The 22,073-nt window shown below is 32.5% G+C and overlaps 1 protein-coding gene and 1 long non-coding RNA gene across 3 annotated transcripts; both read right to left on the bottom strand.

The window, feature by feature from the left end:
* Positions 1 to 481: 481 nt before the first annotated feature.
* LOC113735717 (endo-1,4-beta-xylanase 5-like) lies at positions 482 to 1,348 on the bottom strand. The gene is made up of 2 exons (XM_072083010.1): positions 1,301 to 1,348; positions 482 to 1,189 (listed from the first exon to the last, which is right to left on the bottom strand). The coding sequence occupies exons 1-2, from the start codon at positions 1,346 to 1,348 to the stop codon at positions 482 to 484; spliced, it is 756 nt and encodes a 251-aa protein (XP_071939111.1).
* An 8,233-nt stretch (positions 1,349 to 9,581) lies between these two features.
* On the bottom strand, positions 9,582 to 15,099 carry LOC140037665 (uncharacterized). 2 transcript variants are annotated; one of them, XR_011841624.1, is made up of 4 exons: positions 14,817 to 15,099; positions 14,279 to 14,721; positions 10,822 to 11,250; positions 9,582 to 9,842 (listed from the first exon to the last, which is right to left on the bottom strand). It is a non-coding gene; the product is annotated as an uncharacterized lncRNA (long non-coding RNA). The 2 variants fall into 2 exon arrangements; XR_011841623.1 differs by having other exon boundaries at positions 14,279 to 15,095.
* Positions 15,100 to 22,073: the final 6,974 nt, after the last annotated feature.

The following is a 22,073-nucleotide window of genomic DNA, read 5'->3' as shown; positions in this document are numbered from 1 at the left end:
TTAATGGCATAGTTGCGTCACGCTTGACATTCTTTATAGTTTCTACTTCTACTCTCTTCAAGCTGAAATTCTCATCTCAATTTCCTCCTCATGTGATAGGTGCATGTCTGTACATGTTCCCCCACGACAAGAATAACGAATCAATTGCCATAATTGCATTTGAATTTTCTCAGCTAGTGATAACTTGTATAGTTTTGATTTTTCTGCCCTCGGTTCCAGTCTACTTCTCGATTTATTAACTGAAAAAAAAAATAGAAGAAGAAAGAACAAATTGAATCTTATTTAATTAAATTCTTAGTCAAGATATCCGTAGTAGGCATAATTGTCTCTATCGAAAAGAATGAAGCTTACTAGCTCGTGATCTTTTTTTTTTTTTTTTATTAGAAGATAATCATCCACTATTGTTCAAAATTTCTCCCTACATAAATGTATTGCTTTAACCTTGGTGAACAAGTCACTAGTTCAGCGTGAATTTCTTAATTCAAGAAAAGCTGATGGAGGAGAACTTGACATCCAAAGTTTCCTGGTTTGTTGTTGGAGCCACATTAAATTTGATTCCCACTGAGGAGGATGAACTCGTCATAGCTGGATGACTTATTATAGCTTCATAATCTCCATGATAAAGTGAAGTCTCAAAATGGGCCTCATCGTCTGTAGTGCCTATCAAATCCTCATGCTTCAATTCCTTGATGATCTTGTCAACAACGTCCACTGTTGGATGGTTTCTGAAGTTATTGTCCGTCAAACACATTCTATAACATCCCTGAGGAGACCATGCAGCCCAGATTAGTAGCCCTTGAATGGCTGGATGTCCCCGAACCTCCCTTATTATTTGATCCAAGTACGTGGCCTGATTGGGCTGGCTAGAGACATCCAATTCCGTAACCCAAATAGGTAATTTTGTGGAAGCAAGCAAATCAATTGAAGTCCTTACATAAGCTAGGTCCGGAGCACCGAAGTGTCCCTCGAGTCCAATTCCAAGCGGTCCCTGGTAACCCTGTGACCGAATTTCTTTAATTTTTGCCAGATACTTTGGAGGACTCGATGTTTGGTCATCTTTCTTCTCAATTGTATTGTAGTCATTTAAGAAGGGAATTGCCTTTCCATCAATCTGATTAGCCTGTCCATAAAACACAGATGATGCAGTTTCCCCCAGCTTACTCTCAAAGAAATTGTGGTGTATCTTAAACTACATAAAGCCGCGAAGGCTTTGCTACAGTCAATTGTCCTGGTTTCCCTGTAATTTGCAGCTCAGTTTGTCCTTTTTAGTCTTTTCGTGGGCTTCATCTAGCGCAATTGCTTCTGCTTCCGCTTGTCCTTGTTGCTTGTTTTGTTGCTTTGTTCCCATTCTGCCCTTTCGCTTGGTACGCCTGTAATTTTGTCCCCGATTTTGTCCTTTTGTTTCTCCCCGATCTTCCGCTGTTGCCTGAGTTTACTGACGAATGTTGGCTTTTCTCCCCAATTTCGTCCTTTTCTTTCTCCTCCGTTTTCCGCAGCTGTAATTGTTACCTTTGCTCCGCGATTTAGCCCTTTTCTTTCTCTTCCATTTTCGCTGCAATTGTTATGTCTAACTTTATTCACCAAAATGTTAGCTTCTCGCTTTTATTTATTAAGTTTCTTTCGCATATAACTCCCTTAACTTTGTATTGTATTAAGGTTTCTTTCTTCAAAATATAATTTTCCCTTCTCTTTTATATTTATTACGATATTCATTATTTAATATATATATATATTAGCAAAAATGTTGATTCTGTGAAAAAATATACGAACCACTAAAAAATTATTTTTGCACCTAATATTTATAGAACGGTATATAAATTCCATATTTATTACGATATTCATTAATTAATATATATATTAGCAAAAATATTGATTTTGTGAACAAATATGCAAACTCAATAAAAAATCTTTATCCGTCTAATATGTATAGAACAGTATATAAATTCTATATATAATATGATACCATTTGATCAATAAATAAATTGCTTCATGATTAAATAAATTTTTTTTCATATATGCTATTCAATCAAGCATTATTAATTTTTGATATCAATAAACTAACGGACTCTTTGAAATTGTGTTATCTATAAATTTTAGAATCTTATTAATTCCCAAAAAATTAATGCAAGTACTATTCTTTCCAGCAACATTTATTTACAAATCAATCGATCTAATACTCATAGAATACAAAAATGATTATTCGATTAATAAATACAAATATATGATTTCTTAATTTCTAATATCACATTGTTAAAAATCTTTAATTTATATATGTTGCTTCAATATCACATTGTTAATTTATATACAAGAAACAAGATACACACACTGAATAATAAAGATGTTGCTTCGATGATATTCTCTCTTAATTATTGTTTCTTTACTTTTGTTTGTTGTAGCTGTGCAGCCGCTACCTTCCATTCCTTAATGCAGACGCGAATTTTTTGGGTTATCCAAATCTATATATATTCTTGCATCCTATTTGTGTGCCTTTATATATATATATATATTCAATTGTGCCACTTTGTATTAGCTTCCATTAATACGACCAATTGTTTTTTAAAATATAGGATAATTTCCCTCTATTTAAAAAATGAACTTCCATAATATTTGTTAACTACTAATTATTAATTTAAAGCTTTTGCATTTTCGAGACTATTTTTCGAGACTAAAAAAATATTAAATATCAAAAAATTACGCAGGTCACTGAAAATCCTATGTATATCTAATACATACTAACGAATAAAAAATCTATATGTATCTAATCAATATATATAAATCGATTATAGTGTTTTGTATTAATGCAGATCAATGAAAATTATATGTGTTTAACTTATATCTAATGTATATAAATTAATAATACTGCCTTGTATTAACATATAATAAGTGTTATTTATATCAAATAATTATAATTTCGAGACTATTTCTATATTTATAATTTTCTCTCCTTCTTTATATTTTTTCGCTTATTTATTAACTCGCTTATTAATTAATTTTGTCGAAAGTGTGTGTATTGAAAAAAATATTAACTATTAAAAAATACGCAAATCACTAAAAATGCTATGCACATCTAATACATAAAATAGCATTCTTTTTATGTTTATTTGCTTATTTATTAGTTTTCTCCAAAATATATATTAGCAAAAATATTAAATATGAAAAAAATGCAAATTCTTAAAAATCCTACGTACATCTAATATATGCAAATGAATAAAAATTCTCTGTGTATCCAATTAGTATATATAAATCAATTATGCTGTTTCGTATTAAATATCAAAAAAATATGCAAGTCGCTAAAAATCCTATGTACATCTAATACATACAAACGAATAAAAATTCTATATGTATCTAATCAATATATAAAAATCGACTATGGTGTTTTGTATTAATGCAGATCAATGAAAATCATATATGATTTGCATGCATCTAATATATATAAATTAATAATACTACTTTGTATTAACATATAATAAGTGTTATTTATGTGAAATAATTATAATTTCGACACTATTTCTATGTTTATAATTTTTCGTCCTTCTTTATATTTATCCACTTATTTATTAACTCACTTATTTATTAACTTTGTCAAAAGTGTGTGTATTGAAAAAAATATTAAATATCAAAAAATTACGCAGGTTACTAAAAATCCTCTGTATATCTAATACATACTAACGAATAAAAATTCTATATGTATCTAATCAATATATATAAATCGATTATATTATTTTGTATTAATGCAGATCAATGAAAATTATATGTGTTTAACCTATATCTAATATATATAAATTAATAATACTGCCTTGTATTAACATATAATAAGTGTTATTTATATCAAATAATTATAATTTCGAGACTATTTCTATATTTATAATTTTCTCTCCTTCTTTATATTTATCTGCTTATTTATTAACTCGCTTATTTATTAATTTTGTCGAAAGTGTGTATATTGACAAAAAATATTAACTATTAAAAAATACACAAATCGCTAAAAATGTTATGCACATCTAATACATAAAATAGCCTTCTTTTTATGTTTTTTCGCTTATTTATTAATTTTCTCCAAGATATATATTAGCAAAAATATTAAATATGAAAAAAATGCAAATCCCTAAAAATCTTAGGTACATCTAATATATGCAAATGAATAAAAATTCTATGTGTATCCAACCAGTATATATAAATCAATTATGATGTTTCGTATTAATACAAATCAATGAAAATCATATATACTTAACATGTATCTAATGTATATAAATTTAATTAATTTTCTCCAAAATGTATATATTAGCAAAAATATTAAATATGAAAAAAATATGCAAATCGCTAAAAATGCTACGTGCATCTAATATATGCAAATGAATACAAATTCTATGTGTATCCAGTCAAATATACAAATTGATTATGCTATTTCATATTAATACAAATGAATGAAAATCATATGTACTTGACATGTATCTAATATATATAAACTTAAAAATAAATCAATCCAATATTTATTGATTCAAAAAACAATTATTCGATCAATAAATACAAATATATGATTCTAAATTTATAATTTCAAATTGTTAAAAATCCTTAATTTGTATATATTATATTTATGAATTTATATGCTTCACTATATTTCTTTTCTTTTAGTTTTTCTAATACTAAACTCTTCCATTATCTAACACACGATTTTGAATCTTTGGTGAGTTTCATACAAATTACATTCCAATCAATATAATTCATACACTACATTGTTACTCTCATTTCATAATACAACTACATTTTTTCCCTATTTTCTATCTCAGGTACTCACTGGTGATATACCATCGCATATACAAACAGACAACATGTGAGTCATCAATTGCTATCATGCTATAACTCGATGGATCTTTCAGCTAGAAGGAATAGAAATAACAAAATGTTGGCCAATATTCACACAAAAACACTTCTTACATGAAGGAAGTGTCATCATGTTCACCTTGCTCAATGAAAACAATTATCATCTGTAGCTCATCAGCAGAGACTTTATCCAACAATCATAAGTAAACATGTCCACTACAGCTTCTTGCACATAGCAATTATATGTTCCCTAAATTTTCTTTATTCTACTTCCACTTATATTTAACAATATAAAAATAAACATATCGAAATTATTTCGAATTATTAATTTATCTCAACTCTTAAAAAATTATTTACATTCCATTAATTTAAATAATATTTACTCCTATTACTCTTAAAAAATTAAATACAAATCACAACAATATTACTATATCTATTTATAAATATATTAATCCAATATATTGTTCCTCTATTTATTATTTCAACCCTAATATCATATAAAACACTCTAAACATTAATTATTAAATAAATCTTACATTACTCTTAAACAGTCAATAATGGGCACCCCGCGAAACTCGCGGGGCACAATGCCTAGTATTTTCATTAACCACGTCTACTAGCTCGTGATCGTTATCCTCTGTTGCAATTCTCTTGTTCAAACTCCAAACTACGAATTCAGGGCATGTTTAGTAATCAGTTTCAAGTCCATAATATAATATGGACACTAAGTCTAATAGTTGTAGATATTAACACGACAAATATCGATTGTGAAACTCCGTACTTTTGGATTTACAATATAAGTGTATAAGTTTAATATTTTGTGGGTTTTGGGATATAATTTTTAATTTTAGAGGGAAAAAATGTTAGAAGTAGTAACTTATGAGAAGCTAGGTATATTTATGTGTGAGGTATATATTGTAATAGTACTTTTATAACCGAAAACCAATAAGCTAGACTAATTTATAGAAAAGCAATGAATGATGAGAATGAATCAAGTGTTGAAAGTAATAATTGATGAACCTGAGTTAATTCCAAAGGTTCATAGTAGAAAACCTATCATTTGAGGAGTTCAGAATCGTTCCAATTAACGAATATCCCCAAAAGGATAGAAGTTCATAATCTAGATAATGGTAACAGTGGCGGAGCCAAAAAAAATTCTCAGTAAGGGCAAAAGTAATACTAAAATTGTTTACCTACTCTTTTTCTAATTTTTTAAGCAAAAAAAAATATTCACTAACAAGTTGAAATGAAAAGCCTGTTTTTAGCTTACTTCAAATGCAATTTTGTGGCCCATATATTCTTTTAGAATATTAGTTCATGAATTAACTTAGAGGACCACGTAATTCTTTCATTTCCTTCATAAGAAAATTCCGGAGACACACTTAAGATTATATCAAAATTCTATGGGTAGTATAGGAATTTAAGGGGGACAGTGGGGGCCATGTGTGAGGACCCGAAAATTCCTTTAGAATTTCCTCCCATTTTTGAAACATTAATTTATATTTCCTTCTATATTTATTTACTTGATTATTTAACTATTTACTAGCCCTAAATTTCATGGTGATTTCATTAGTTGAGTCAAGAGTTTTATTTTTACATTTAAAGTTAGAGTAAGTAGGGTTTTGATGCATTTTGGTAGTGTGATTGATTGGTGAGGTGTGTGCACTAAATTTGGTGGATAAGAGCGGGTATTTAGTAAGAGGAAGTATGTGGTTAAAAAGTGCTAAGAGTAAATTAGTGAATCATAAGTTAAGATAAAAGTATAAGAGAGTTAAGAAATAGGCTTGAACTAACGTGTGCCGTTTGTTACCGGTTGAGCACACCACTTGACCAAGACTTTCTTTCCCTTAATCATCTTATTTTTCTTTCATTTTTCTTTCCCTAAATTTTCCCTATGGTTGGCCAAAATTATTGACCAAAAAAGAGAGGAAAAAGAACAAAAATAAGAGGAAAAATGGTAGAGCGACAAGTGTTGGCCATCAAGCCAACTTTGACCGAAGACCATTCTAGTCTTTATCTTGTAAATTCTCCTCAAAACCTATTCATTTTCTTCCTTCTTTGGCCAACCCTTAGAGAGAAAAAATAAAGGAGAAAGCTTCACAAATCATCTTGATCTTGCCTTGATTTAATAAGAAATCAACAAGAACTACAAATCTAATCCGAACAAAGGTGCAACAAGGTGACAAGGAAACTTGAGGTGGAGTGATTTTGCATAGGCAGCCTTGGTTTTGTATTTTTCCTTGAGGTTTGAAGGTATTAAGCTAAGAAACTCTCCTTCCCTTTCTTATGTTGCATTTTATTGGATAGATGACTTGAATATGGAAGATATCATGAATTTGTGAAGTTGGTAGAATTTTCCAGCTTAGGGTTTCAAAATTTCAGCTTGGGTATATTTGTTTATATATCAAGTATATGTTGAATTTGGTTAGTCTTTGCTATCTAGAATACGTACCAATTTTCTCCTATAATTTGTGAGCTTGATTTGGGGCTGTTATACTATGAGATTATAGCCTTGAAAATGGCTGGAAATTAGGGAAAATAAGGGGAAGTGCTGCCGAAAATTTCTCCGCAGGAGACCTTGAGCAGTCTTGGGAAATCTATTACATCTAGGTGTAGAAAAATTCAAAATGAGTTCCGTTTGTTGCATTGGAAACTAGACTTATAGATATTTTGACCGTGAAAATTTTAGAATTTTTCTCAATTTCTATGAACATCTGTGATTTTCCAAAATTGACTGAATTTCCATTCCTATTCTGTCTTTCTACTGGATAAAGCAGCCGCTTTAGATTGGATTTTGACTAACTTGTGGACAGAATCTTGCAAAGAGGTCTTCTGAGAAATTGTAATCCTTTGAATCTATTTTCCAACGGTATAAATTTTTTAAATTTTGGACTTAAGAACCTTGAAATATGATTTTTCAAATAGCATCGTGTAAAACTGGGAAAAATTCTGTTTTCTTAAAGCTCTCCTTACTTTCACTTCCAACTTCAAGTTGGAGTTGTTGAACCATTTTGAGCTTGATTTTTCTTTTGGAATAATGTGACTGGGCTTAGTGGATCTCATGGCACTTTAAAATGTGATTTAGGACGAGGAGGTGAGGTCGGAAGTGCACTTGAGGCGAACACTTGAACTTGTACCGTGGTGAGTGTTCCTTGCATGTTTGTGCAATAAGTGACTATGTGAATATCTGTGAGTGATTGTTTGAATGTTAAATGCTTTCCAATAACTGTTAAATGGATTTTCAATGGGCGTGTGTGTATTTTATCACACTCAACCTAAATGAATATGAATTTAAAATGATCAAGTGATTGAACGTTACTTGTGCATGAATGTAAGCCTTTGGCTGAACTGGACCCTTGCCCTTCGTTGCCAGTTGACTCAAGTCAGAAGAGGACTCAGTCGGGCGGCTGGTATTACCACGAAGTCTGGTGGAGAACTGGCCAGTGAATTCAATGCAATGAAATCAATGAATGAGTGACAATGAATACTGAAGGAGTTTTCACTGTTAAATGTTTCGAAATGATGGAGGAATAAGGGAAAAGGTTGGCGACTGAATGACTGAATGAATGGCTCCAAGTAAGCACGTATCCTTCCTATGAATGAATGTTTATTTCTTGAATGACTATTTATTATTGTGCAAAGTGTTCAAACTGTTAAGTACCATACTTCTATGGTTTCTCTACCTGATTGCTTGTTTGGGAACCTCACTGGGCTTTTAGCTCATTCCTTTAGTTTTTGTTTTCCTTACAGGAGTGGAGGTCTGGAGCAATCAAGTATGACCTAGAGTGTATAACCCTCTTGTACTTGTACTCTTGGTTGATAAGATGTATTTTGACATTTGACGTTGTATCATACGTTTGGCTTTAGGTTGTAAATAAGTTTGCATTTTGGTTGAATTATAGAACTTAAATATTATTTTGGAGGCTTGAATGATTAATCTTGAAAGTTGATTGAGTGAGTGAGTGAGTGAGTCCTGGCGAGAGCTAGGCAGGCGGTCCGCCAAACCTTTGGGTACGCCCTAGGGGGAGGTGGGGTCGTCACAGGTGGTATCAGAGCTACTTCGCATGATCTCTGCGTGGGGTGAGCTTGGGGCAAATGGTGTTATGGTCCTGATTATTGGCGACATACACTACAAGAAAATTGTTCATCAGTGACAACACAAAGTCATCACAGAACATACAAATATCGTCACAAATACCTTTTATTGACGACTTTTTGATCGTCACAAAGTCGTCACTAAATCCCCGTCGGTAAAGGTAAACAGTGACGACATTTTTAGGTCGTCACTAAATAGTTCTCATTAGTGACGACTTTAAGTAGAGCATTTTTGACAAAAGATCAATTCGTCAATAAAACACTTCCAGATTGTCGTCACTAATGACAACTATTTAGTGACAACTATTTGGTCGTCACTAAATAGTTGTCATTAGTGACGACAATCTGGAAGTGTTTTATTGACGAATTAACCTTTTGTCAAAAATGGTCTACTTAAAATCGTCACTAAAAAGCACCGAAAGCCATTGTATATAACTATTTTACTGACAACAATTGTCGTCACAAATGTAACTTAGATTTAGTGACAGTCTCTGTTGTGACAAGGAGTTTTTATTTTCTATTTTGTGACAACTTTTTTTTGTCATTAGATAATTTCATAATAGCTTAATAGTCATAATTTGGCCTGTAATCATTGCTAAATCATTGCTAAATCATTGATTTTAAACAAACCATACAAATAAACATGAACGATTGATAACCAAAAGTATTTGCATTAGATTATATGGTAATAATATAGCATTCTCAAATGCCAAATTCAAGTGTACATTGCCCAACTAATGCCTACAAAAATAACATTTGTCCAAAATATCACTTGTACATAAGGTACATTTACAAAAGCAATCACAGTTTAAGAAATTGAAGAACATCTAAATGAACCACTCCATGAGCAAAAGGCAATTTTGTCTTCAACATTGTTCAACCATAACCATAGATATCTTCCAAAAGCTAGTATGAATAGCATTTATCTGTCATAAAAGAGTAAAAGAAGTAGGTAAGGGGAGGAGTACAATAATAAAGAACAAGTAATGAGACTTAGATTATTAAGACAAAAATTACAATTCATTAAGAACCTCATATAATTTGGGCCCACATATTACAACACCAGCAAGAAGTTAGAAATCACAGTCCAATCTATACAAATACAACACTGCATAAGCTCAACTAAAGAGCTCTCTAAAACAGTTTTTTTTAATTTTCTTTCTTCTTCTTTAAATAGCTCAACTTATTGAACAATTAAATTGGACTCCCACAGTAATTATTGTTTAATGTTTATGCTTTTGGTTGTTTATATATTAAAACTAGGTGATTGCTTCCCACGCAAGGCGTGGGAACTTTAGACCTGTTAGTAAGGTTGTATTTGTTATTGTAATATTTTTAATATTTTAGATGATGAAAAGAGTGATGTGGTGTGTATCGTGAACTTGGGCTGGGAGTGAAAAGGAGTATTAGTCAAAAATATATTAGTTCAAAGAGTAGTCATGTACTAATACAAAGGATACAGCCAATGCAGTAATAATGATTCACAAGAAAAAGGAAAGCATGATATTTACATATACAGCAGTAATTTAGTATAGATGATTCAAAAGAAAGAGGCTCCTTTGACGTTCAAATACATTCCATTAACATGTAACAACAACTCAGATGACAATGAAATAAATTCACAAGTACCAATCACTTGGTCATTACTGCAGTAACAGTTAATGGAAGTAGCAAGATATTGCTACAACTTGGTCACATGCAAATTTTTTTTTTGTTCTGGGTTCACAAGGAATGAATTCATAAATTATGAAGCAGCAAAATAAATTCACAAGTACCAATCACTTGGTCATTACCACAGCAACAGTTTCAATACCAACAGTTTCAACTTTCTTGAGACAATCAAGTTGCATCTTAAGTTTGCAAAATATCAAGTTTTACATGTCCATTAAAAATTTTAAAAAGTACCTTTGCTTTCATCACCACCTTTCCGGCTTAGAATACCTCCTTGAACACCACCCCCATAAGCCACTGCTTCATCTGGTTTTACACTCTTGTTGGGTTCCTTTCCATCAAAGTAGTCCTTGAGAAGTTATTGGACTTTTGGGATCCTGGTAACCCCACTAACAGGAACAATTTCATGCATCTGGTGGTTCTCCAAACCAGCATCCCCCATAGCCTTCTTGACAAGTCCCATGTTTTTGCTAAAGAGGTCATTGTTCAACTCGTCAAATCAAGCATGAGTCCTAACTTGCTGCTGGCTGCTTAAAGCTCTTTTGGCACGTTCAGCTTCCCTCAGTTTTCCAAGTGGTCTATTGTGGTTGCTGATGTTCTTTCCATGTTTCTTGTTAATCAACTTGATGAAATATTCTATAATCCTTTGATGAAAGCCTTTGCCTACAATAAAACAGAGCAATTAGAACCATATGAAAGCTTTTTATAAGAAATGTAACTAATAAAACTTATACAAGAAATTGGTTGCTTTAATCATTGTTCAATATTTTGCAAAATCAACAGTTAATTAGTGTAGTTAGATAAACTTTTTTAATTCGTAGTTAGACAGGCAACTGCTGCTGCTCTGGGTTCATTGATAGTCCTAGCAGCATTCAGCCCAGCAATAATACCTGCATTCTTTGTTGCCTGCCTCTGGGCATCATTGAAGTAAAATATGATTCAACGAGTAACTCTAGAAATTGAACTATACTGGGAACAGTTACCACAGCATCCTTAATTTTCTTTGCAAGGAAAGCTTCAGCTGCTTCTTTCATCTTAGTTAAAACCATTACACTAATTTCCTCAAGACTGAAGACTTTAACCTTACTATTCTTAATTTCCACCTAGATATAAGGTTTTCCATCCTTGTTCACAATCTTACAAGGAACGAGCTTCATATCCCTCTAAACTTCATTAGTCTCAATCCTGTTATATAACAGTTAAGACTTCAGTGAGCATATGTATACACACCAAAATGTTCCAGCAAAAATGATAAATACACGAGTGTGCCTTACTTTCATCCAATAAGTCTCTTGACATCAAAGATAGTTCTTTCAACATTAACATCGAATCAGTCTTTCGCTACCAGCAAATGCAATCCATGATGGCTTAATACGATTCCTTGGTCATTTGCTGTGATTTCAACATGACCATTTTTGTAAATATGAACACATGAATAGGTAGTTCCAAGATCTATTCCAATGACTATTCCCAATTTTGCAGCTTATTCTTTGGTGATGGAAATTGTAGATAGACAGCCTTTTGCACCGAAAAATATTATTGGAAAAAGTAAAACTCTTATGTATAGTTTTTGAGAGAAAAAAACTAAAACACTGCAGGATGAAGCAATTCCACACTCATGATGAAATCCACAATTACTCGAGCAACCGTGGGATTGAAGAGTTCGAAGAGCTTGCTCAAACATTGTGGTGACCATCCCAAGAACAAGTGGAAAAAATAAGAACTCATTTAATTTCAAGAAAATGAAATGAACATCAAGTATCAAACTAACAAACAGTGCAGGAACAGAAGAAGGATATGAACTGCGAAGAACAATCTGATAGATAGCCTAGTGGTTAATGGTTTTTTTTCCCATCTCCCTTTTTTCTTCCTTCCCAATCCTTCCTTGCTAAAAAATGGCTTTGAAAGTATCAAATAGTACCTATCAAATTAGCGAACTGAGTTAGTTTAAAGAAGATCCTATAATAGTTATTCTAAAAATCTTTAGTCACTTGCTACGTGAGGAGGGCGTGGCAGATAATAACTCTTTGTTTTTTGGCTCATTTCGAATTGATATACTTTTTGGCTTAATTGGAGAGAACTAATTTGAATCATTTCCAACCAATTTACAGACATATCCTTAATGCTTTCCAATAATACAAACAGTTTTTTTTATTGAAAAGATAACCGAGTCAATTAGTGGGTTCCATTCCATCATAATAAGAGAGAGACTCTGTACTAATAATGTCAATAATAAATCCAATCATGTAACATAAATGAAAGAACATCAATTATTAATTTGCACCAATAGCAAAAATCAACTGGAATTTCCCTAAAGAAGTTGTACACGAAACATACTTTTATACAGTAATTTGTGATTAAACTACTACGTATTTCCAGTCTACTGTGCCGTTTCGTGACGTGGGCTCATAAGCTACGGTTTTGTTTGTTTCTGTACGAGAAGAAGCTAAACAATAGTTATCGTTAAAAAAAAAAAAGGGGTTGGCGAGCTCCGACAGAAGATTGGATCTCCTCAAGGCATAGTCAATTAATACCAGTAAAGAAGTGTCTTTATGTAGTCAGTCAAGGGAAGGGATAAATAAATGTGCGTCATTTTAGCAATTTAGTGGGAGAGAAGCTAAAACACCAGACGGCAACTTTTGAATAATCGTCGTATTCGGAAAAATACACTACTACTACTACAAAAAAAGGGTTAAGAACAGGCCTATCCATGACGACGTTCTTTAACCTCCTCAGAGGGTCAGACAACTTTCTGGAATCGAAGAGGTGGCTGAGTTACACGTTTATAAAAGAAACCAACAAAAAGAATGCACCCACCAATGAAATCCTACTAGATTGAATAATGGAGTGTAAAAAAGAACCACTGTCTAGTGATACATTATTATTATTATTACCAGCTTACATCTCGTAAAGTGATCCAATATTAACAAAGCTAGACTCCAAAGCCATGGGAAGAGAGAGTGAAAAAACCCACCTTTAAATCAAAGGTTTGTATAAGAGTTTCGCGTAGCGGCCATGAAACTATTTAGTTTACTAAAAAAAAAATATTAATAATCAAATGAATTCACTTATAAAAAAGCGACTAAAAATAACCATCTGTCTAAACGATATATGCACCATTGTGGAAGTCAAACTACAAAGCAAAGACTCTGAAGTTTTAAAACTTTAAACTGCCTGCGTCAATCTGTAAGGAGCATGTGTGTAGTGTACTTCAACCGTCTAATTCCAATTTCTAGTAAATTGATTTTAAAATCCTGAATTAGGTTCTGATATCGCGCGCGCACTCTAAAGAAATTCACTTAAAAACGACAACTAATTAGAGGCCTCTTTCAGTTCAGTTGATATTTGATGGAATGACCGGAATTGCAAATTTAAGCAAACGATCGTCTTCCCCAAGCAGATTAGGCATCAATCTTCTATTTAGACCTTCACTCGGGCATTTTAACAAACAGTACATGGGCATAGAAGGATCCAGCAATTTTTGCTCAATTGGGACTGTAATTAGCCCCCCAAAATTTGTCAAAACACAAGAGATTTCAGTCCAAACAACATACAATAGCATACAATCTAAAATCGTTAGCAATCAACATGAAGTTGGCACTGAACAAACGCACGGCAAACATGCTTTGAGACTTTTCAATGTTCATACTAAAAATGGAAAACTAAAATTCAAAGAAGGCAGACGGCTTACAGCGTTTGCTTGGCGAAGTCTGCAGGTGATGGTGATGGTCGAAGGAAGGTGCGAATGATCAGGCGGCTGTAGCTGCCATGGTAGCCGCGCTGGAGCTGGGCGCCAGTGGTGGGTGGCAACATGAAATCGAGGAGCGACAGTGAGAGAGAAAGGCCGTGCGGGAAGGGGAGATGCGTCAGGCAGCTAGGCGGCGCACGAAATGGAGGTGCCGTGGCGGAACTTGGAGGCGGCGGAAATTGGATGAGAGCAGAGTGACGGCAGCTATGGAGATTGCGCGCTGCGATGGCCGATGAGCGGCTGTTGCTCTGTATTTTCTTTGTGTCCCCTCTAGGCCAAGACCTTTCTCTGTTTCTGGTTTCACTTCCTCAATCACCAGCCCCCAAATGAAACTTTAGTCTTTTCCTTCGTTCCCCTGCCGACGTCCCCCTTTTCTTCCTCGACAGCTAAAAGATTTTGGGCAGAAATTTGCAAAAAATATTGTAGAATATTAGGGATTTGGAAAAATTGGGGAAAATGTATAGGAGAGAGAAAAACGAACATTTCCAATGAAAACCTTGCCCTTTAATGCTGGACAGCCATGGTGATGCTAGTGAGAAGCCAGAGAACAGATTTGTTGTGTGGGTGAAGGTATCAGGTGCCGTGCGGAAGCTCTGTTTTGTGCTCAGTGCAGAAGCTTGTTTGTTTCAGCTCGGTGAAAGTTTGTGTTGCTCAAGTGTTCCGTTGCTTTAACTCAGACCAAGTGTTCCGTTGCTTTTCTTTTCAGAATGTGTTCCGCTGCTTTGGTCTGTGCTTTGCTTTGGATATTGTTTTTGTTGCGCGGCACTTTCACTATGATTTGATCAAAATTTTGACTTCACTCATTTTCCCTCCATTTGATACCAAAAATCATGTTTTTTTCTGGATTTGTAATATGGTTTGAACCATAGATTTTAATGCTATAGTATTATTCTTTATTTTTTAGCAAAAAATAAAAATTTTCATCAACATAGGTGGCAAAATTTGTTAATTTCATATAATTGAAAATGTACTTTTATAATTTGCTAATATTTTATACTAATTTCTTATAATTGCAGCACTAAAGAACATCATGTAATTGAAAATAATTAAACTCAAATTATATGGTTATAACATAGTTTAAATAAAAATAATCATTTTCCCAACATTTGAGACCAATCATCATGCTTTTTTTATTTTTAATTTGGTTTGAAGCATAGATTTTATTGCTATAGTATTATTCTTTATTTTTTAGTACAAAAACACAAATTTTCATCAATATAGGTGGCAAAATTTGTTAATTACATATAAGTGAAAATATACTTTTATAATTTGCAAATATTTTAGCCCTGCAATTTTTTATAATTGCAGCACTAAAGTACATCATTAATTGAAAATAACGAAAGTCAAATTCTATGGTTATAACAGACTTTCATTAAAAATAATCAAATGCTATTAATAAGACATTATTGTTAAGTCAAAATCAAAGAAAATTTAGTGATGACATAATGTTATCACTAATTTATTCAAGATTATAATGACAAGAAAAGTCGTCACTAATTAAATTGCTAGTTTTTAATATTGTCAATTGCTAGTTTTTAATACTTTTGTGAAAATATTGATAATGGTTGAGAAAATTTTGTTACATTACTGCAAGTGATAAATGTACTTTTGTTCTTTTTCAAACATTTATTTTAATGTTTAATTTTGTTTAAAACTATTGTACTAGTATAAATTTGCAAAACAAAACTTAAGTTCTCAATAGTTAAAAAATTCATTACAGAGAAAACACAAAGTAGTAGTTGCAAAATGTGTATAAATTACAGATATTTTAATGTGTATAAATTACAGTTTATTTTAATATTTAATTTTGTTTGAAACTATTTTACTAGTATAGATTTGCAAGACATAGATTTATGGGTAATTTTTTTTTTTTTTGCTTTCACATATTTAATTTATGTTAAATACAAAACCTACCAGTTTCCCTTTCATAAAAATATTAGTGCAACACTTTTTGAATTTTACTTACAAACATTTATGTATTTAACGTAAATTAAATGATTCAGAGTGAAATGCCCATAAAGAGCAGAATATTTATTCATGTAATGGAGGAAACCCACAAAGAGTTGGTACTTTATGGGCCATTTCTTTTTTTTAAAAAAAATTAATTTATGTTGAAAAGATAACCTGCCAGTTTTCGTTTTGTAAGAAATCAGTGTAATACTTTTTGAATTTTACTTACAAACATTTATAAATTTATCATAAATTATATGTTTGAGAGTAAAATGCCCATAAAAAGTTGGTACTTTAAATAGATAATGCTCATTTGCCCATAAACTACACTCCCTAAAGGCTATTTTGTTAATTACTTTGTAGTACTTTGTTATTCCTTTGCTAATACTACTTTGCATGTAGTACAAAGGATAAATTTGGCATAAATTTCTTATTCCATTGATAAAAAGACCTGCCTGCCTTATAACTATTGTAATGAAAGATATATCTTTAGAGTTTATAACAAATTATTACTTAAGTTTGAGAAAATTATAAAATATTTATGCATAGTTTATCAAGATACCGTTCGCAATTTCCTAATAAAAAAATAGGGGCTAAATTGTAAAAGCTAGGGTGCCATAATAGAAATAATAAATTTGGTGTATTACATATGGGGGTTAAATTGCAAAAGTTAGAGTGCCATAATAGAATTAATAAAATTGGTGAATTACATATGGGGCTAAATTACAAAAGTTAGGGAGTAATAATAGAATTAAAGAAATCGGTGCACTACATATGGGGCTAAATTGTAAAAGTTAAGGTATCATAATCGAATTAATGGAATTTTTTACAACATTTGGGGCTAAATCGCAAAAGTTAGGGTGGCACAGTAGAATTACAGAAAGTGACTTAGAAATAAGTACTTTAAACAGTGACGATTAATTCTTGTCACTAAATCCAAATCGGTAGAGTGACAGTGACGATATTAGAAGTTGTCACTATATAGATCATTTTAGTGACAACTTTTTCAAGGTCGTCACTGAAGACTTAGTTGCTTTGAGCAATTATGACAACTTTCCTTGTCGTCACTAAACAACCACGTTTTGTGACGACTTTTGTCGTCACTAAAAAATGTTGTCACTAATGACCATATTTCTTGCAGTGTAGTTTGTGACGAAAATAACGGGTCGTCACTAAACATTTAGTTGCTTTGATGCAATTATGACAACTTTAGGTGTCGCGACTAAAGAAGCTCCTTTTGTGACGACTTATTGTCATCACTCAAAAATGTTGTCACTAATAAATTTTTTTTTTAGTGATCAGTGACGACAACAAAAAGTCGTCCGTAAATAGGCCAAGCAATAGTGATGATGTTCTTAATGTCGTCACTATTGTGTGTTCTAAACACTCCCGCGCTCTTGCTAAAACTTGGCGGGAATTTACTAGTGACGACTTAGAAAGTCGTGACAAATGAGTTGGCTCCCATTAGAGGTTTGTGACGAGTTAGAAAGTCGTCAATAAAGGATCCACTTTTGTGACAACTTTTTTTCGTCACAGAGAAAAGTTGTCACTGATGACCAATTTTCTTGTAGTGATAGGCGGTAGTTAAATGGCTTCAGGTTGGAGATGCTAATTCCAAGTATTTCCATGCAGTGGTTAAGCAACGAAGGAATTCTAACTTTATTTCTAGAGTGAAGAATGATGCTGGTTGCAGTGGCTTCCGTTCGTGAATTTAATTTTTCTACGGCTTGTTTAAAGCACACATAGTCATTTACAACATGGATTTGAGGAAGAACGTGAGAAGAGGCATAAAATAGCTAGACAATCCTTTATAGTCATGTTGTGAAACCAATCCTTTATACATATTGAATTCACGAAGTCTGGTGGAGAACTGGCCAGCGAATTCAATCAAGAGTTTACTTATACATATTGAAACATGGATTTCAATCAGGATTGATCAAGGATGAAACATGTCTTGATTGATCACCAGTTCACAATGGAAAATTGATCAATCAGGAGAACTAGTGGAGAATTTCGGCCAAACCACTTAAACAATTCCACCAAGGATTTAACTCTTGCAAAAATTACTCAAATGACCAAGAGCTTCATCAATCATTAGCTCTTGACGACAAACAATCATTCCTTACAACAATCAACCAGAATTTTAACTCAAAAACATAAAAGGAAGTCACGGCTAGCTTACTCATAATTAACTCTAGAAATCCAGATTTTAGTTAGCTAGATGCACATCTAAATCCTTAGGTTGTGGTATCCCTAACTACTCATGCAAGTGCTATATTTGGATCATTGAATACTACATCTAGGCTAGTTATGGTGTAATTTCCTTAACCATGTGAAACCTACTTTCGTAGTGAATCAATTATACTTATAACTAATCCATACCTATTCTCATGGTTATGAAATTAGCTACAAGTTCATTTCTTCAGTGAAATTACATGAAATTAATCACCAAAACCCCATAGGTGCACCTCTACTCTCGTGAGTGTACTCCCCATGTTTAGCACTTATTGAACTAATATTAAATCTTAATTTTCATTGTAGAAATAACACCTTAGATAATCACAATTAATGGTACCAGATTAATCATGATTTAAAGAGCTAAAGTGCTAAATAACTTGCTCAAATTATGGCAGTCAAATAGCCAAATAATGAACACTAACAATCATAGAAAGTTCAACCAAACCCAATGTATAAACTTTAAAAACAAATTATAAACATAAATTTCAGAACTTGCATAATAACCATAGTTAAGAATCCAATACAAAAGATAAAGAATTGGAGTAGAGATAACCCATGTCACTTGAGCTTCAACTCCTCCTTCTTCATCTCAATCTTCATCCTAATCTAGCTATTATACAAGAATGGATTAACTACACTTACTACACTATCCTACACTAAGGAAATGAAAGAACTACATTTCTGCACTTCAAGTTCTCTCCCCCCGTATATCTCTTCTCCCTCTGATTGCTCTCTATATAAAACTGATATGAGGTGCCTTTCCACTGGTCCAAAATTTCTGCTATGATTCTCCAAATCTGAATTTGTTAAGGGAGTAAAAAATAATGGCTTTTGACTTGGAACCTTGGCTATATCTCTTCCTTATGTCTTCTGAAGCATGTGCAGCCTACGTTTTCTCTCCAACTCTAGCTGGAAAGTAGTGTGAAGATGAGAAAAATGGCTGAGCAAATTACAGAAATTCGGCTGCCATACACGTTTTCACTTTTGACCTCACTTCAACTGCATTTTTCTCCATGATGAAGGCCGAACTGGCTTTTGTGGAAAACACAAAGGTTGTAGCCCTTTGAATTAGCGTTCCAATGCTTCAAGAATCATCTAATTTGGAGATCGGCGGACGGAGATATGGTCCAAATACCATAGACTGGTCAATTCTGGGCTTCAGCTTTCGACCATCCAGATAAGTTTCTGTGTTTCGACCTTTTGACCAAGAAAACGGCTGAATTGGACTTTGATGTCTTCATACCAAATGTAGATATATCTCTTACCTTCAAAATGATACCAAGATCACCTTCATCCGATCATTGTAGCTCCTGGTATAGTCAAAATACGAAAATGTGTCTGAGTTGTCAAAGCTGACTTTTCTTGATTTTTTTGTCCTCAAATTGCATTTCTTCCTTTTACACTTCATATTTTAATTTCACCACTTTAATCCATCTTCAATCATCCAAATATCTTCTCAATGCACTTCATTTGATGATTGAATCATTAAACCTACAAAATATGAAGTTTTTCCCATAAAAATCAATAGAAATGCAATGTTAGCCAATTTAACATAAAATGTAGATTTTTACCAAAACCTTAGTTATTTTAGTTATAAAACTAAATAATCAAACCAAAATTAACTAATAAAACACACTAAAAATACGTAAAATAAACTCTTATCAAATACCCCCACACTTGAACCATTGCTTGTCCTCAAGCAATAAAAAAAATACAAACCAACAATGATCCAAAATTTGAAAATAAACATATGTAGCATTTCAACTTCATTTCCTCAAAACAAAGTAAATAACCATTATGCAATTATTTAATTAAATTCAAGTACTCATAATATCAAGTAAAGGAGAGCCAATTATACCGTCATTATAACAAATTCAAATCAATTTTTCATCCTTACCCAATCTTACAAGTAAGTAACTCATATGGTCAATAATATGCTTCCTAAACCCATGATCATCTTCTTATTTAACTTAAAGAGGGATTTATTTATATAATATAGCTAAATATTACTTAAGTTGTGAAAGTATCTTTTTACGCGAGGATCAACATTTTTAGATGAAAATCACCGGTTACTCAACACTTCACATACTCAAGTTGCTTTGCATACTCTTAATTCAAGTACCTTTTTACGCGAATGTTGACATTTGTAGATGCCAACCCCCGGTTACTCGGTACGAGAATCATTGGAGTAGAATAATTTTTATTTATTTTCTTTTCTCTTTTGTTTTTTTTTTCTTTCTCTTTTTTTTCTTTTTTTTTAATAGCAAAGAGAATAATAATTTTAAAAAAATTAATCATGAGAAGAGTATTGCACTTATTGACCATATTTATCACTTAACTATATAAAATCAAGTAAAGAAAAGAAATTTCATTAAATATGCAAAAAAATAGGCATAATTTTCTCCACTTCACAAGATATATTTTCCTACAAATGCAAAATTATAATCACATAATAGTCATTTCCAAGTTAAATGAGAAAAGAAGTTTCCAAATCATATATATTTATCTCAAATGTAGAAGGAATTTGAACTACTAATGGTATGGAACTTTGTTATCCCTTTGGATGAAATTTAAAATTTAAAATTTTTGGGGCAAATTTGCAATTTTGGACAAGATGTTAGAAAAATTTTGAATTTTAACACGAGTCCAATATTTGCAACTAATAAGTCAATCACATACAATATATATAATCTCAATTCTCCCCCCACACTTAACATGCATATTGTCCTCAATGTGTAAAAAGGAAAATGAAGATAAAGAAAAATAATACTCCTCTATTGTTGTGATTGAATATGAAGCTTCAAGGTATGTTGTTCGCCGGTCTTCATCACTTCACGAGTTCCATTGGATAACCATTAGTAATATAAACCTAAGAATGGAAAATGAGAAACCAAAGTGATAACAAAGGCTTAAGACATCAAAACGGCTATCCGTAACTTCAAGCCCTTGTTTTGGTGATGTACCTATAAAAAATACATAATAAGCAACTCAAGGTACAAGAAAATATATGAGGAAAAGAAGAAAAAGAGAACCAAGGAACCTGCATTTTTTCTTTCAAAAAAAAAATGCTCAGAAAACGTGAGTAGAAACGCGCCTTTAACTCGCGGTTTTGAAGGCGCGTTTCTTCCCAAAAGTTGCAGTACTGAAAACGCGGTTCTGTGAGAAAACGCGACTTGAAGTCGCGTTTTCAATGGCGCGTTTTCATCTTTGATCCAGGCAACAAAACGCGACTTCCTTCAAAACGCGACTTAATGTCGCGTTTTAATGGCGCGTTTTCTGTTCTGCAGGTGCAGAATTGAAAACGCGATTCTGTGAACACGCGACTCAGAGGCGCGTTTTCTTGAGAAATGCGTTTTCTGCTGCGAATTTTAGCAGAAATTCAACTTTTGAAAATTTACAAATAATTCCCCAATCACTCAAAATGCATCATAAATCATTTGTTTGTAAAATTTATCAATGTGCACACATGTAAAACATTAAAAACATGCATTTTAGCCCCTTTTAACGGATCAAAAACAACAATTACTCAAATCGAGGGGTTGAGTTCCTC

The sequence above is a fragment of the Coffea arabica genome, chromosome 3c, assembly GCF_036785885.1.
Source record: "Coffea arabica cultivar ET-39 chromosome 3c, Coffea Arabica ET-39 HiFi, whole genome shotgun sequence".
In the NCBI taxonomy this organism is placed as follows: Eukaryota; Viridiplantae; Streptophyta; class Magnoliopsida; order Gentianales; family Rubiaceae; genus Coffea; species Coffea arabica.
The sequence above is the reverse complement of the archived record's forward strand: the minus strand, read 5'-3'. Positions and strand labels throughout refer to the sequence as shown.